The 15,399-nt window shown below is 38.6% G+C and overlaps 1 protein-coding gene across 1 annotated transcript in view; it reads right to left on the bottom strand.

Moving 5' to 3' along the window:
• The window catches only part of LOC124555311, a 471,119-nt gene that overhangs the window by 184,698 nt on the left and 271,022 nt on the right, over positions 1 to 15,399 (bottom strand). Inside the window, exon 13 of the mRNA XM_047129186.1 lies at positions 3,360 to 3,629. Within this exon, the coding sequence (XP_046985142.1) occupies positions 3,360 to 3,629 (270 nt within the window). The remainder of the gene's footprint in view (positions 1 to 3,359; positions 3,630 to 15,399) is intronic.

The raw sequence follows: 15,399 nt of genomic DNA, 5'->3' as shown, positions 1-15,399 counted from the left end.
CACATGAGGATGCACGATGTCTGTGACGTACTGTTATGCCATCCTAGTTCCCTCCATCACTACCACCTTGACCTGAAGTCATACTCAATGATTCCCTGCACCATAAGCTGGTAGAAACATCACTGTGCCTCTCTAAAACATTGAAAGAGTGGAACTTTAGCATAGGTCACGACCATATTCATTGGTGATGGTATCCGGTTTAGTGCAGAACTGTGATTCATCGCTGAACACAATGTGATGCCTTCATCCGTGCTTCTTAGTCATGGTACTACTCCAAACGTAGCTATTTGTGATGCAGTGGTAATGGCAGCCAACACATGGGGCAGTAATTCCCTAGTCCAGCTGCTGCTGGTCTCTACTAATGTTGTGTGATGACGTGCAATGTTGGAGAGAGTCCATTATTTGCTGTCAGACAGCTGGTGCAAATGTTAAAGGGTTATGATGAGCCTGTTGCACAATATGGTGATCCTCCCTTGGGATGGTCAGACATGGTCAATCAGAATCTTGATGATGAGTATGCCTGCCATCGTGTTCCCATGCTTTTCAACATCAGGCCATGTCACATCCAACTGCCCTATGGCAACGGACTGCATTGCAGTGGGTGATTGGGAAGAGGTGTGGCGACAGTGTGCTGTTTAACTGGAGGGGCATGCCCTGTGATGGCAGCGGTGTGGCACTTGTGCTCTGCTCTATGCCCAGGGTCAGTGACAGTGTGGGTCCTGGGTAGGTGGGAAGTGGGTGTGGTCAGATGTCAGGAAGGCATGGTCAATCGGCAGGCCCAGGATCATGTGTGTGCTCAAACTCTTGTCATCATGATGGTTGTGTCAAAGCTGTGAGCTCATGTCAGGATGAGGGCAGCAGGTATGTCATTATTACACTTAAGGAACAATTTGTTTTTCATACAGTGTGGCTGATGTTGCACGGCAGTTGGTACAGCATTGGTGAATAGGTAAGAGCCCATCAGCTGAAAATGCACACTGCATGAGTGTGTTGATGGATGAATGATTATCTTCCTGCTGTTTGTCTTGAATGGTGAATGTGGAGGTTCCAGGGTAAAAGGTTCCGGGATGCAGCATTATGAATCAAAGTACAGAACGAGGTGTGTTGTATGATACAGGAGAGGTGGAATTGGTGTAAAAAGTCCATTAATAGGTACGGTTTTATGATACCCTTAACAGAGAATGTCCACATGAGGTGTTTAAATGGTAATTGTTGAAGGTTTTGGGTCACAGAAACATGTACTGCAGTCACTGAGCTGGTAGCCTCATGTGGCTGCAATGCCATAGGTTCCTCCTTTGTTGATGAGATGATGAATGGTAGTTGGTGGATGTCAGATCTGATGTCAACCGAAAGGTGGGGTTCCTAAGATGATGCTGCATGAAGTGCAGCTGGAAACACGGCTCTCAGAAATGGGACCAGTGAAGGTAGAAGCCCAGCGGAACATTTCTCAAAGTTCGAGTCAATGAGATCACATTCACGTGCACAGTCAGAGATGTGAAATCTGACAGCAGTTGTCGTCAGTGGAGTGAGGGAAGATTCATTGCAGTAAGACGCACTGAGACAACTAGAAAGTCTTCCCGAATAGGTGAACTTGTTGCGGGCACTAACAAGGAGTCACAGGCAGCTGACAGTCATACACAGCATTGTCGAACTGTACCTACATGGACGTGGCAGCATGTTGGGCATGGTCACTTGGAACGCAAGCAGAGTTTGCATCACAGCCAAACGCAGTCATATGGAATCAGTCAGGCTCAACCACTGCTTGGAAATAACCACACCGGGGCTTATACTGTGGTGCGTGGCTCCCGGCATTGTTGAATGCATTGTTAGTGTTTGGGTGGAATGTTCTCGATGCAACTGCCCCACAGTTATCTGCAAAATGAATTGAATAGTGGCAAATGAACGTGAATCCAAGCAGATGGAATGTTGCAGTTCAGCCATTGCTGGTGTTTCTGCAAGATGGGAACAGCAATGAGGTCCCACCATAAATCATTTATCGCTTTCAATTGTTCAGCACTAACGTTGTACATCAAACTACAGTACTGAAGATGGTCACTGGTACAACTGACATCTATAGATTGTTGACGAGTTGAATGAGAAGCACTGTACTGCCCAGAACAGAAGTTGTAGCCAGAACAAGCAAATATCAGTACATGTTGGTTGTGTGAGGCATACACAGCCATCATGAACTGTCAGAGTCATCAATAAAGTGCAAGTATAATATAACTGTGGCATGACTAAGGATGGCATGATATAATGCTTTACTGCACAAATATTTACACAGTAAAGGGTACACATCTGTTCTGCTTGCAAGTTAACAGCATACTGAAGTCTGAGATCAAATCACAGATATTATACTTATTGTTTGTCATGGGTGATTCACTTTTTTTTTGTCAGGCAGTGTATGCACATGAAGATTGACCACTACTTACTAAATAGAAAATGAGCCAAGTGTAAGGCAGGCTTGCAGAAAGGAGAAAAATTGTTTAAATGTGTGATAAATATCTTATTCATAACAATGTCTCTCTCCCTCCCTTCCTCACACACACACACACACACACACACACACACACACACACACACACACACAGAGAGAGAGAGAGAGAGAGAGAGAGAGAGAGAGAGAGGTTTGTGTGTGTGTGTGTGTGTGTGTGTGTGTTACCTCAAGAAGGACCTTGTTTGAAAGCTAAGCAATTCTGTATTGGATTATCTATAAATGCATGTTATTTATTTATTTTGCAAGCCATAATACAACAATTTCATGTTGCAACAACTTTGTTGTGACTGCTTTCAACTTCTTCTGCAATTATATTTGCACATCTCCTGAATGTTACATATCGTAAAAATTGAAATACCCATTCAAGTTAGGTCTGTCATTTAAAATAAGTATTTATATAAAGCATTCATGAAGTTCCCTATTTATAACCATAATCTGGCTCCAAAGCAGAGCATCCCAGTTCACCATGAGAACAGTGCAATAATTTATTCAATGGACAATATATAATAAATACATTTGATTTGAAAATGTATGTAGTACACATCACAGTGAGGACTAATTAAGGGTCTTCTAAAACAAAGAGGAAGAGATGTATCATATAATATGGACGATCACCTATCCTTTGTTAGTTGTGTCACAATGAGGAGGCAGGGGTGAAGGGAGTTACAGGAAGAACAGCAAAGTATTTTATTCTGAAAACATTTCAGTTATGTGAGAATTTAGGAAAGACATCTTAAAACTGATAAAAGCTGTTATATCAGTAAGTTTAAAATGTATTTCATGATTTCTTTAAAACTGTGGTTCACTGCTTGCAGAAGGATATAAGAATTATTATGTAAATATGTAAATCATGATTTCTCACCCTGCAAACAAATGCCTTCAAAGTATGCAATTCCAGGCACTGGCCTAACATCAATTCGTGCTCCGTCAAGGTCTCCTTCCAGTGCTGTACAGTCATTCCGATTGTAGTCAAGATTAAAACCACGACATCGGGGATCAGAACGACAAAGTTGAGCACATTGTGTTGAAATTCCTGGAATACTGTTCCGAAAGAGAGTGTAGCCACGCTGTCCTTGCAGTTCAAATCCAGTAACCTTCTCAAATTCAAGGCGGCCACCAATACCACATAAACCTGAAATTAAATTCAGATTTGTAGAATTCAGTTTTTGACCTCTATGACTCAGACTCTCCAAGAAAGAGATAACAAACTAAATAAATGTATTTACTGTACACTAGAAATTAAAATATCTGGATCTTTAAATTACATAAGTTTGATGCTTAATCGCTTTACTCTTATTTTCTCAACTGAGTATCTGAAAACCTTAACGCGTAAGGTATGCACATTAAACACACCATATACAAACTTCAGCAATAAAAATGAGCTCTGTAAATAATGCTAGTATCAAGTTTAAACTGTTAATAATACCAATAATAAAAATTTTTAAAAAATGAAAAGAACAGAGGCCACTTGTTTTAATGAAGGTGTAACTAATTTTGAGGATTTATAGTTGTCTGATACATAATCCTCTCAAATAGCACTCCCTACCAGAAAAAAACACCAAATCTAATTTTGTACTTAGTTTTATGTATGTAATTTATTTTGATTATTCCTAGTTAGTATCTTTCATTATAGGGCAAAATCAATAATTGTTTCGTAACTTAAATTCTATTGTTGACATACAAGCAAATATAAATCCTGCACTAATTATAAACATTTGGAAGACAAAATGCTAGTAATCTGAAAGTATCTATTTGGCTATATTCAAAAACATGTTAGCAAAGCCAGCCCTTAATTAATTCCAAAGTAATTAACAGTTTTGTCCAAAGTATTGTTTACATAATGATATTTGTTAATTTCATCATTTACACAAATAATCTGGCTTAACTCTTGTAGTAGAAGAAACTGTTAAAAAGAACCAAGTTTTCAATATATTCAGTTAATTTAATGAGTTAAGTTTTAATTGTAATTTCAGCACCTATTATTGTAATATATATATATATATATATATATATATATATATATATATATATATATATATATATATATATATATATATATATATATATATATATAAGGGCCCGATTTTTGCTCACGGGTCAGTCAGTACGGCTGAGTTTCAGATAAGGAACCGGTGTTGGTTAGATCAACAACAATGCATCCGTGAAATAAGTGTTGTGCAATTAGGCCATGTGTTAAAACACTGACAGTGTCTGCTCCATATGTACCTTTCTATTCTTCAAGAACTGTGAACTTTGTGGTTAGGCTTTTACTGCTCGTAGATGTTCAACTGTAAGCTATTGTTGCAGTATGTGGATGGTTCACCTGCTAACGATTAATAAGGCTTATGGAAAGTTAAACAACAATGCACTGACCATATTAAATGTGTACATGGGAGGTTGTGAAAGTAAAAGACAGTAAAACTGAGCATCTGTTGGATACATTATTTAAAGGAGTCCATGTTTGACTTCCATACCTCACTTTTCAGCCAGTAAGTCAACACTGAGGACAATCAACAAACGAAGAAATAAAGCAGGTGGAACCGCCACACACCCTAACCCTACAGTGAGACTAATTAAAAAACATCCAGCCCCTATTGCTGCTGGCAGGGCTGGAACACTGTTGACACAGCATGAAGTGGTGGCCAAACTGTTTCAGTGGTGAGACCGGATACACTATGTCTGAGCCTGGCACTGTACCACTTTCAGGGTTTACACGATTTCACAAAATAACAGGGCCAAGTGACCAGCACCTGCCCTGGCTGCCATTGTATGCAGTCAGCTCTGAGAGGTACTCCAACACACTTGTTGAAATGATGTAAGTCATCCAGTCTACTGCTACAAGATGTCACCTCTGCTAGCTGCAGGACTACAGGCTACCACTAGTCCCAGTGCCGCCAGGAGCTGAACTGGTGTCTTCCATCTGGGTGAGATCAGCAGGCTGACTCCAACTGACTTCAGGGCACTCACCTGGGGGTCTGTGGTTTCTATCTGCACCTGACTTGCTACCGAGCAGCTCCCCACCCTGTGTCCATACGCTCCGCCACTGCAGAGTTAAGTTCACAGGCTGCTGATACTGCATCATACACTGGTGTCATTGATTCACCGTTGTGCTTGTGTGCACCCTACAATGGTCCTGCACAAGGCTGTTAACTGATCATGCAGCCGCATCAGTTGCTGTGACTGACTTACTGTGGGGCTTGGTGTCACTTCATGCCTGCTGCTTATATGGGCCTGATAAAGCCATACACTTGCCGAGGTGCTGAAATGCTTCACCCCAATGGTGCCTGCTAGGCTCAGTGGCTCTGTGAGCCGGCCACCTCCTGAGGACACATTCTGAGCTAAGCTACACCACTGTCCAGTGCCAGCCAGCACCTGTTCGACCACAGCAAGATGACATTTTAACTGCTATACTGCTCGCAATTAATAATGGCTATTGTTCTGTCAGTGCTTCTATGACATTGTGATGGCTGTCCACCTGGCTTCATATATCTGCTGCTCCACCAACCACCCTGCATCACTTTTGCAACCTGCAACAAGGCCAATAAACACTCAAGCCATCCTGATCCCGTTGCACCATTAATATCCATCATGTCCTTCACATTTATGAGTTTACATGCTTCTTAGAGATATCCGTTGAATACCTTATATCTGTCTTCTTTTTCTTAAACTGTCTACTCACAGCAATTTCACACATACTGTATGACAAAAAATATCTGTTCCAATGTGTGAAATATATGAATAACACAACAAGACAGCACAAAAATCCAGAATGAAAAAAAAGGATAATTCTGAATCAGTCATCAAGTTTAATTTTATCAACAATTCATTTTTATGGTTAACCTTCCTCATCAAGTGGAAGGCATCTTCTACATGATTGTTGTTATTGGAAAGGAATGGCAATTTTTTGCAGCAGCATGCTAGGCAGCCAAGAGATTAAGTTGTGATTTGCAAGTACAAGTGAAGCAGTATTTGTGCTGCATTCTGTCACTGAAATTTACAATAGCTTTCTAATGTGTTTTCACTCTAATTGACAGTCACAGCCATCACAACATAATCCACAGAGGATGTAACTGATATTTATACAAAAAATCCAGTTCATTATATTTTGTACAGCTCATGAACTATGTGCCGTTAGTATAACATTTCAACTATTTCCAATTTCATATTCTAGTGGAAGTGTAATGGAACACTCATGATCTAGAAGTAGTAATGTAGGCCACACATATTGACCTTATGAACATACAGCACTAAAAAATTCTGCTAAAAGAGCAGAAATCTCCAATTGCCATTCTCACTATAGCACTCCGTACTGTTATCAACTCCTTGCACTATCATGACTCAGTGATTCTACTTATCAATACTAGGGAACTGCTGTGCCCAGGAGCCATACTTTATCATGACAAATGCTTCATGACAGAAGGCAGAAAAAAGACATTGTGTACTGTGATAAGTCACAATATGCCATCTACTGTTCCCATGGAAGGAAATGCATTTGGGAAAGTCTGGGGAATAAAATATAACAACAGTGAAACTTACATGTCGTATTTGAAGGACTTTTTTAAATTTTTTTGCAAACAGCAAAGGTTTCTTGATATATTTGATTAAGTACTGTGGTATCCACACTTATACTCTGACCAGACTGCAACTGCATACACAACCATGTCCCACAGCTGGCCTAGCCTCAGGCATAATCAACAACTGGCACCACTGCTAGCAAGCCAGCTCCAACAACAGCTCTGGGTAGCAAGCCAACACAAAAACAATAACAACATGGTTTGTTATTGCTGGGAACTGAAGACATCATCACTGCACGTGCTTCTCTCACCATCTGGAGGCATTTCAATTGACGGCAGTAGGTTCAGCGAGCATGGAACTATTTGCCTCTGCAAATCACTTGCCTGAAAATTCGGACATAGTGTACCATATAGTAGAATGGTACCAGTAACTTGCACCACTTGAAGGTGTTGTGGTCATGTGGCAAATTGTATTTAGTGTTGCTGGGCAATGATCAGACAAAGATTAGTTAAGATTATTTGTATGAGTTTTAGGTGTGATTATGTCTGTTGAGTTTTTCTGTTTCTTTTAAAAGAGGAAGCGTTTCATTCACATTCGTATTAGCCTTGTAAGTGTAAAAGTAGTAATTAAATGCACAAAGATGCAATGGGGTAATATGAACGATGCCATAGCTGCTCCAACAGACCAGATATCGAAACTGTGAGAGGATAATACTCACTAGAAATTGTACAATGATGTGTTAAGTAAGCAACTAGAAACTTCCAGGCCGATTAAAACAGTGTGCCAGACCAGGACTTAAACTCAGGATCTATGCCTTTTGCAGGCAAGTGCTCTATCCAAGCATGACTCACAACCTGTCTTCACAGCTTTACTTCTGTCAATACCTCATCTCTTACCTTCCAGGGATCTGTGAGGACAGGTCATGAGTCATGCTTGGGTAGAGCACTTGCCCATGAAAAGCAAAGGTCCCACATTCGAGACTTGGTCTAGTGCACCATTTTGATCTGCCAGGGCATTTCATATCAGTGCACACTCTGCTACAGAGTGAAAATTTCATTCTGGAAGCTACTAGAAGCTTTGCAAGCCGTGCAACAGTCACAGTCAGGTTCAGATGAGGTTAAGGTGGTAGTGAGTTTACTCTCCTCCTCCACAGATGTGTCAGCAGTTAACCTAATAATACACCTCTCTGGTAAAACAACAGAAGAGTTGACAGAATTAATAACATAATTGGTCAGATGAACTGAGTCTACAGATGGTCAATCTACATCTAATGGGTGAGGCCAAAGCATATGTGCTGTATCATGAGAGGCTCAGAAATGCTCGCACATTCGAACAATTAGCAGAGGGTGTGGGGCACAGATACCATAAACAGAAGTGTACTGGATTTTTTTGGAGAGAAGTTGAGTGGATTACTGTAGAAAGCCAATTAAACTGTTGGATCCTTTACTGGCAGAATTCAAATACTGAATACTCAGACATATGAGCTGACACAAAATTCAGAAGCAGATCAAGTCGTACTCAGAGAAGTGGAAATTAGGGCTCTAGATGTCTTTCTACAGTGGATTTCTGCTGAATTTTCTGCAGAGTCCATGTGGAATATCTGGATGATTTAGCTGCAGGATTCCACATTGCCATGTACTTGCAGGAAATCGACATTGCTATGAAAGTACACAATGATTGACAAAGCTTTGCATCCAAAAAAGAATGTTATTGGTTAGGCACAAATTTTCATTGTTTTCATTCCACTGTATAGCTTATGGTTGTCCATATTTGCAACTGTGAATGGTTTCACGTATTTCATAATGGCTGTACTTGCCACAGTGCTTGTTCAAAGGAACATTGTAGCGTAATTCAGAATAACACAGACATTGCAATATCATATTTATCCACTGGCACTGAGCAAGTGACTTTCTAGTAAAATGTATCCTCTTTATGGGTGTATTGGAATATACATAATGGAAGTATGAGTGCAGGTTGTAGACACATAGTTGATGACATAAGGAAGTTTGGGTCTGTCTGAGTAGTACTCAACTAGCTCGTGATAAGTGAGAAAACTGTGTTTGAGTCCTGGTTTGGCACAAATTTTCATGCATGCATGTACAAAGGAACATTTCATCATAATTCAGAGTAACACAAGCCCTGCAATACCAAATTTGTCTGCTGATACTGGATAAATGATTTTCAAACAAAATGTCTTCCTGTACACAAATATACATAATGGTAAGGGGACTGCTTGCGATAAGTGGGAAACCTCAGTTCGAGTCACAGTTTGGCACAAATTTTCATTATTGTCATTCCATTGTATTGGTGATGGTTGTCCATATTTGCAACTGTGAATACATTTCATGTAGAACTTTCGTTACCACATTTATTCACATTTCATATTCAGTTGTTTGCTTTTCTCAAGATTTAGTCAGACAAAAGGTCAGACAACTGGAATACAGCTATCCATTTTGGAAACTAAGTATACTCTAACCCAAGTACACTGCATGTCATTGCAATTACAACACCAAAAAAGGACAGCAAATAATGAAAGTTTACTTATTGTGCATTTACAGTATAATAGTGAGACTGTATCATTGAATCTGTCAATGATTTAGAGATATAAATTGTGCAAAATTTAGTAACAGAGATAATACCTCTGGCAGCATGAATGGCTCCAACCCAGTGGGATATTAAATCAAACTGAACTTGGATGACAGGTGTGGGTACATCACTCCATGCTGCTTCAATTTGTGACAGAATTCATCAGTAGTTGTGGCAAGTAAGTGGCAGTGTGTCAGTCTCTCAGCAACACATTAGCAGTTGTTTTCAGTGGGTGAGAGATCTGGAGAACATGCCCAGGGTAACAGACAAACATCTTTTGTATTGAGTTAGGTCAGGATAGCACAGATAACATGCAGGCTTATGTTATTCTGTTGAAAGATAATGTCATAGATCTCAAAGACAGGGCACAGCCACCTGTCTAAGCATTTCAGAAATGTAATGCCTGCTCTCCAAACTACAGACTATGCAAATCTGAGGTGCTCATGTTGTGTAGCCAACAGCACTCTGTGCTGTCGCACCAGATTCTGGGCCTGTATGATGATGACAAATGAAATCTGGCAATATTTGTTCTCCTCAGAGGTTCCAAAAACAGATATATCCTTTGTAGCTGTCCATACAACTGGGACTCAACTGAAAAGACGACATTGTGCCACTCCTGTGTCCCAATTTCAGCATGCTTCTCTCTGCTGCTATGTCAAGAGAAGCTGAAACAACATATTTGTATGATAGTTGTGAGTTCCCAACCAAAGCGAGCAGCAATTTGTGAGAAAAATAAGCCACAATCTTGGTAGGCTGTGATCCAGTCACTGTTGAATTCGGACGTGTGCTCGTTTGCTGGTAGAGGCTTCTCCTTCGTACACAAGTCATAACATAATCTTCTCATACTCAACCAACATTCAAAAGTGATTTCCAAATGAGTGATCCACTTTATAATCTTTTTTTGTGTACAGAATGGAAAAAGCATTATTCTTGCTTATTTTGTGTGGTTGTCCTGAAATGCTGATCACTTATGTATCTAAGTATTTAGTACAGTTTGTGCTATTCTGATGTTTCTTGCATGTTGCCTTCATGGTTTCACAATTTTAGAGGCCAGTAGTGTTCTTCTGATGTGTTTCCTCAAGTAGGTGATGACATGTAAGGTCCCTTTGAGAATACATGTAACAAACTGAGAAATGTATGATTTGAATCTAGTTTTTAATCCTAATTTGAAGGGCACCAGATTATGTTTATTTGTAGTGACTAAAATAAACACTAAATTAATGAACTGAATTTTTCAGATTAAAATATAAGGTATGATTATGGCTTGCTCATGTCTGGAATCTCCAATGTCATGTAATAGGTTTTGCAGTTTGTCAGACAGACACATTATTAGCAAGGCCACTCAGTCTAAAATGTCAAAAACTATATAGCGCATCATTATTACATCCCACACTTAATAAATAAATTTTAATCTTTACTTATCATGCATTACAAATTTTGAAAACTTTGAACATGCTAAATTGTTTCTACATTCTACTGTTTTTCATGCAGTTTATCTACAGTGTCAGCTTATTATGACAAGAAAGAAGTTACATGCCCATGTGTCAATATGAGTCTTTTGTGATGTTCAAGGATAAATCATTGTTATATTGTTACTCCCAGAGAAATATGAGTTATTGACCATACACATTCCCTACTGAAGATACGTTTCAAACTCTGATAAGAAAAACAAATTAAATCAGACTTCCTATTTACATAAAAAAACATGAGCTCTCAAAATCAAATAAAACATCACAGTATGCAAAAACAAAAATTTCACTCATAAATAGCAATCACATCTCCAGCCACACAGCACCTCTGCCCCCCCCCCCCCCCCCTCCAATTTCATGTTAAATGGCTGTAATCATATGATAATTAGGTAATACAGATCGATTTTGAAAGAAGCAATACATTTTTAATAAAAAATGTTCTGTTTTATAATTATGTAAGTAAACTCAAGCAACAACAACCTAGTTTTAGAGTTCAAAAACTTGTAAACAGCTGTTATAGCTTATGTGGGTGTGAAAACATTTTAATGGGTGGAAAGCCTTATAGGTATCCCAGTGGCAGTAAGATTTTTTTTAGGTGTCTTGTTGCATCAATTTTATCCTCAGTTCAATTATCGTGTGGGGTGGTGGTGGCTTCCCTGTTTTATAAGATTCCTTGTTGCGTTCTGATAGTTGAGAATACCCTTTGACTAGAATTTAACCTTTTTACTGTGTCTTGGATGTAAAATAATCTTTACAAACAACATAAGTCAAATTAGGTCTTTGAAACATTTGTGATACATTCTGTACAGTTACTTGTGAACCAAAGTACTACAAATTACTATCCCCATTTCCATAGCATAGAGTAATATATGTTCCCCTATAGAGAACCCACACACTAAAATGATTGTGTACATTTTGGTGTTAAGGTATACTGGCATCTGTTCATCGCACAACCTTCCTGAGAGCTCTCCTTATGGAGATCTGGCTTCACTGATTCTAGCCTATTCATTACTACTGATGTTGCTATCACTATGTAAGTACAAGCCAGGGCATTGAAATATGGCCACATTCTGTATGTATGTCTACAGCTTTTGGGCATTACAAGAGTAGCACTCATTTTCTCTAATATTCAGTCGTAATACAAATTAACTGAGGTGGTCACATTATGCCTGGATCTGTCATTGTCATTCCTGTCTTTTAAAGATATATATCATACCATCGTCATATAGAGCAAATTCCAAGGTTTTTTGTGCTGCAGGTCTTGTATGGTGATGTCGATGACCAAGATGAATAGCAGTTGTGGCAGTGCTGACTCTTCGTGTGGCCAGCTGTCAGTGTAAAACTATTTGATAAGCCCACAAGACGATACATAGAGCTTTAGACATTTCTGTACAGCCTACTGACCCAGTCAGTGAGATGATGTGACACACTGTAGTCATGTACATTGAGCTTGTCTCAGGTGGAGCATTATCAAAAACCTTCTCCATATTTATGAAAGCAATGTGCAATGTTGTTACTTTCAATGTTTTTCAATGAGTTAATGAGCAGTAAAGGAAGCAACAGTCATATCACATCACTTAATAAAACCTCACTAGAGATGCTTAAATTTGTCAAGAAATTAGTTTATATATGGCTGATGTTTGTTATCACACTGAAGAACTCAGTAAAAATTTCGCTTTGTAACAGGGTCTGATTAATTTAAAAAATTGTAGAGTATATGATCTCAAACAGGTACCTTCAAGATCTTCATGCTGTCTATTGATCTAGTAAATTCTAAACCACTGATTGGATGCCAGTGGTCCTTTAATTAGTGTCCTTTCTGTGCTTGGAAGTAGATGGAGTTCAGTAGTAAAAATCTGATTAAAATTACCTTCTCAGCTATTTAAGATTGCAAATTTACTCCAGAGTTTTCTGTCATCCATATTGTTACTTCATATGTGATGTTTGATGTTTTGGTCTTTCCTCATCACATAGGTCAGTTAATTTTATGCACCTTCCCACTTCTTAAGGGCTTCCTTTTTCTCTTGTTCTTTTATCTGCATATGTTCCATCCACAGCCATATCTATTTCTCAGTAGAGCAGTGGTCTTATGTCATGGTATGTACAATTTTCCACACTGTGGTGGCAACAGAGTCTCTATGCATTAACCAAATAAACTGACTTGAGATGGTATCAAGAGGTAGAAATACAACTTGACTGTACAGTGCTGCTTTCTGGTCTCTCAGCCACCATCCAGTTTTCTTTGAAACTGTAATGCGTCTGGTTTGTTCATATTCTTTTATCTTGAGGTCTTTTATGAGTGACTTCTGTTGTGGAGTAAGGTCATTAAATGGAACAACTTTTGTTTCAGATTCTCTAGGAAAATAATATTTCTTCAGAAGGATAAAATCTATCTTACTGAATGTCCACCACTGTTGTAGGTGATGAGGTACTTGCAGATTATAGGATCATTTGTTCCTGCAAAACAGAGGGTTTAAGTATCTGAAGGAAAACATCACAAGCATTTTCACAAGTAATCTTTCTAGACTCAATTCAGCATTCAATATCATAGCTCATACCCCCAAACCTGAAATATCTGTAAATAAAAGAGTATAATCATCTTTCTGACACATTCATGCCATAATTAACTTCAACTGAAAGATATACATCTGAAGGAGGCTGTTATTCACAACAAAATATGAAAGGCACTATATTATTGTATCATCTTTCAAGACTTACATTCTAAATGCATCTAAAAATTGCCATTACTAGTATGCATAGCAAATTGAAAGGAGGGAAAGAGGGTCACTTGCCCCTTCTGGAATCTGGGTACAGGCTTTTTAATCATTACAATATTCTTTCAAATATCTAGCAATTGTTGTCTGAAACTCTACTAAACTACAGATTTGACATTGCTGTCCATGACAGAAAATACTGCAGCTTTGTCATTCACTATATACCTTGGCTTTTATTAGCTGTCAGTATGTTCACAAGAAATTATGCTGATTCCTTGCTGTGGCTGAAGTTTTGGCAGTGTTCTGCAATCAAGCTGAATGCAGACCTTTGCAGAACATTGCCAAGACAGTGATTTCAATCTCTTTTGGTTGCATCCTCATTCAGTCCTTACTGAGTACCAGAAAGGAGCTAGTACAACAGGCTGGCAGACAGACTCTCTTCCCAATTCCCAAAACATCATAAGCATGGCAGCACTATATGTGACACTCTTCCCTCCCCAATTCTCAGAAGGATACCCCTTCCCCTTGCTCCACAATGGAATCACAACAGTAGTCTTCTAATTGTCGGTTCAGTTTTACACACCAGAGCTTTTGCAGTACACTAAGAAGAATGCAGTCATATTGTACTACAGATTTATATATCTATACTTAATCTCAAATACATCAGAGGAGGAAAAAGTATAAAATTTCAAGGACAAAAAGATGTCCTCCCCAAGAATGGAACCTCCTCAAAATATTAGGTACAACATAGCATCACATGCAGTCACATAGCTGCAAACTCTGCATTCCAGTCGGCTTGGTTGCACAATAATGTGACAAACCAGAGAGACAAGGATTATTTTGGTTTAGTTTTAGGCTGCTACAAGTTGATTCTGATGGCCAATTTGAGGGTGATTTTCAGAGGATCCCACATTTGTATTGTCGAATACTGTCACCAGGCTAAACTTTAGCTAACACCAAGGAAAAAAATATAGCTTTCTGTCAGTTACGCTAGTCACAATAAAAATTATACAGCATGAAAATTACACCACACCATAAATACATTAACAGGATCAGATGTGAAGTTTTATAAGCAACCAAATGGCATCAAAGTTCAATACCTTTTTTTTCAATCTAACATTATGAGAAAAATGAATACTTTTTTTGTGAATATTTTCTAGCTATACCCTGGATATAACTATGTGATATGAGGATGTAATTTTAATCACTAAATCAAAACACTGGCATAAGTATTAAAATTAATAACATAAAAGATGTACTTTACATATATTATTGAAATCTGCTTACTTTTTAGGTACAAAGTCACCTGCCTTAAAAGTACCAAGTAGATAACTATCAGTCTTTTGTGACAATGTAAGTTTTGTGCATTTCTTTTCAAATTTAGTTTTTGGGGCATGTCATGTTTTCAGACTCATGAATCAATTATAACAAAATTGGAAATTTGCCTCCTCTTGGAAAAATTCTGGGAGGCACTAATATTATCATCCAAACAAGTTTTATTGAAACTAAGCTATATCTCAATGAATATAAATTTAAGGATTTTAAAGGCACATGTAGTTCTAGTTTTTAAGAAATATTGGAAGACAGATATGTAACTCTGCAAGCTGAGGCAAGAGGA

This window comes from Schistocerca americana, chromosome X (genome assembly GCF_021461395.2).
Source record: "Schistocerca americana isolate TAMUIC-IGC-003095 chromosome X, iqSchAmer2.1, whole genome shotgun sequence".
Lineage (NCBI taxonomy): Eukaryota > Metazoa > Arthropoda > Insecta > Orthoptera > Acrididae > Schistocerca > Schistocerca americana.
The sequence above is the reverse complement of the archived record's forward strand: the minus strand, read 5'-3'. Positions and strand labels throughout refer to the sequence as shown.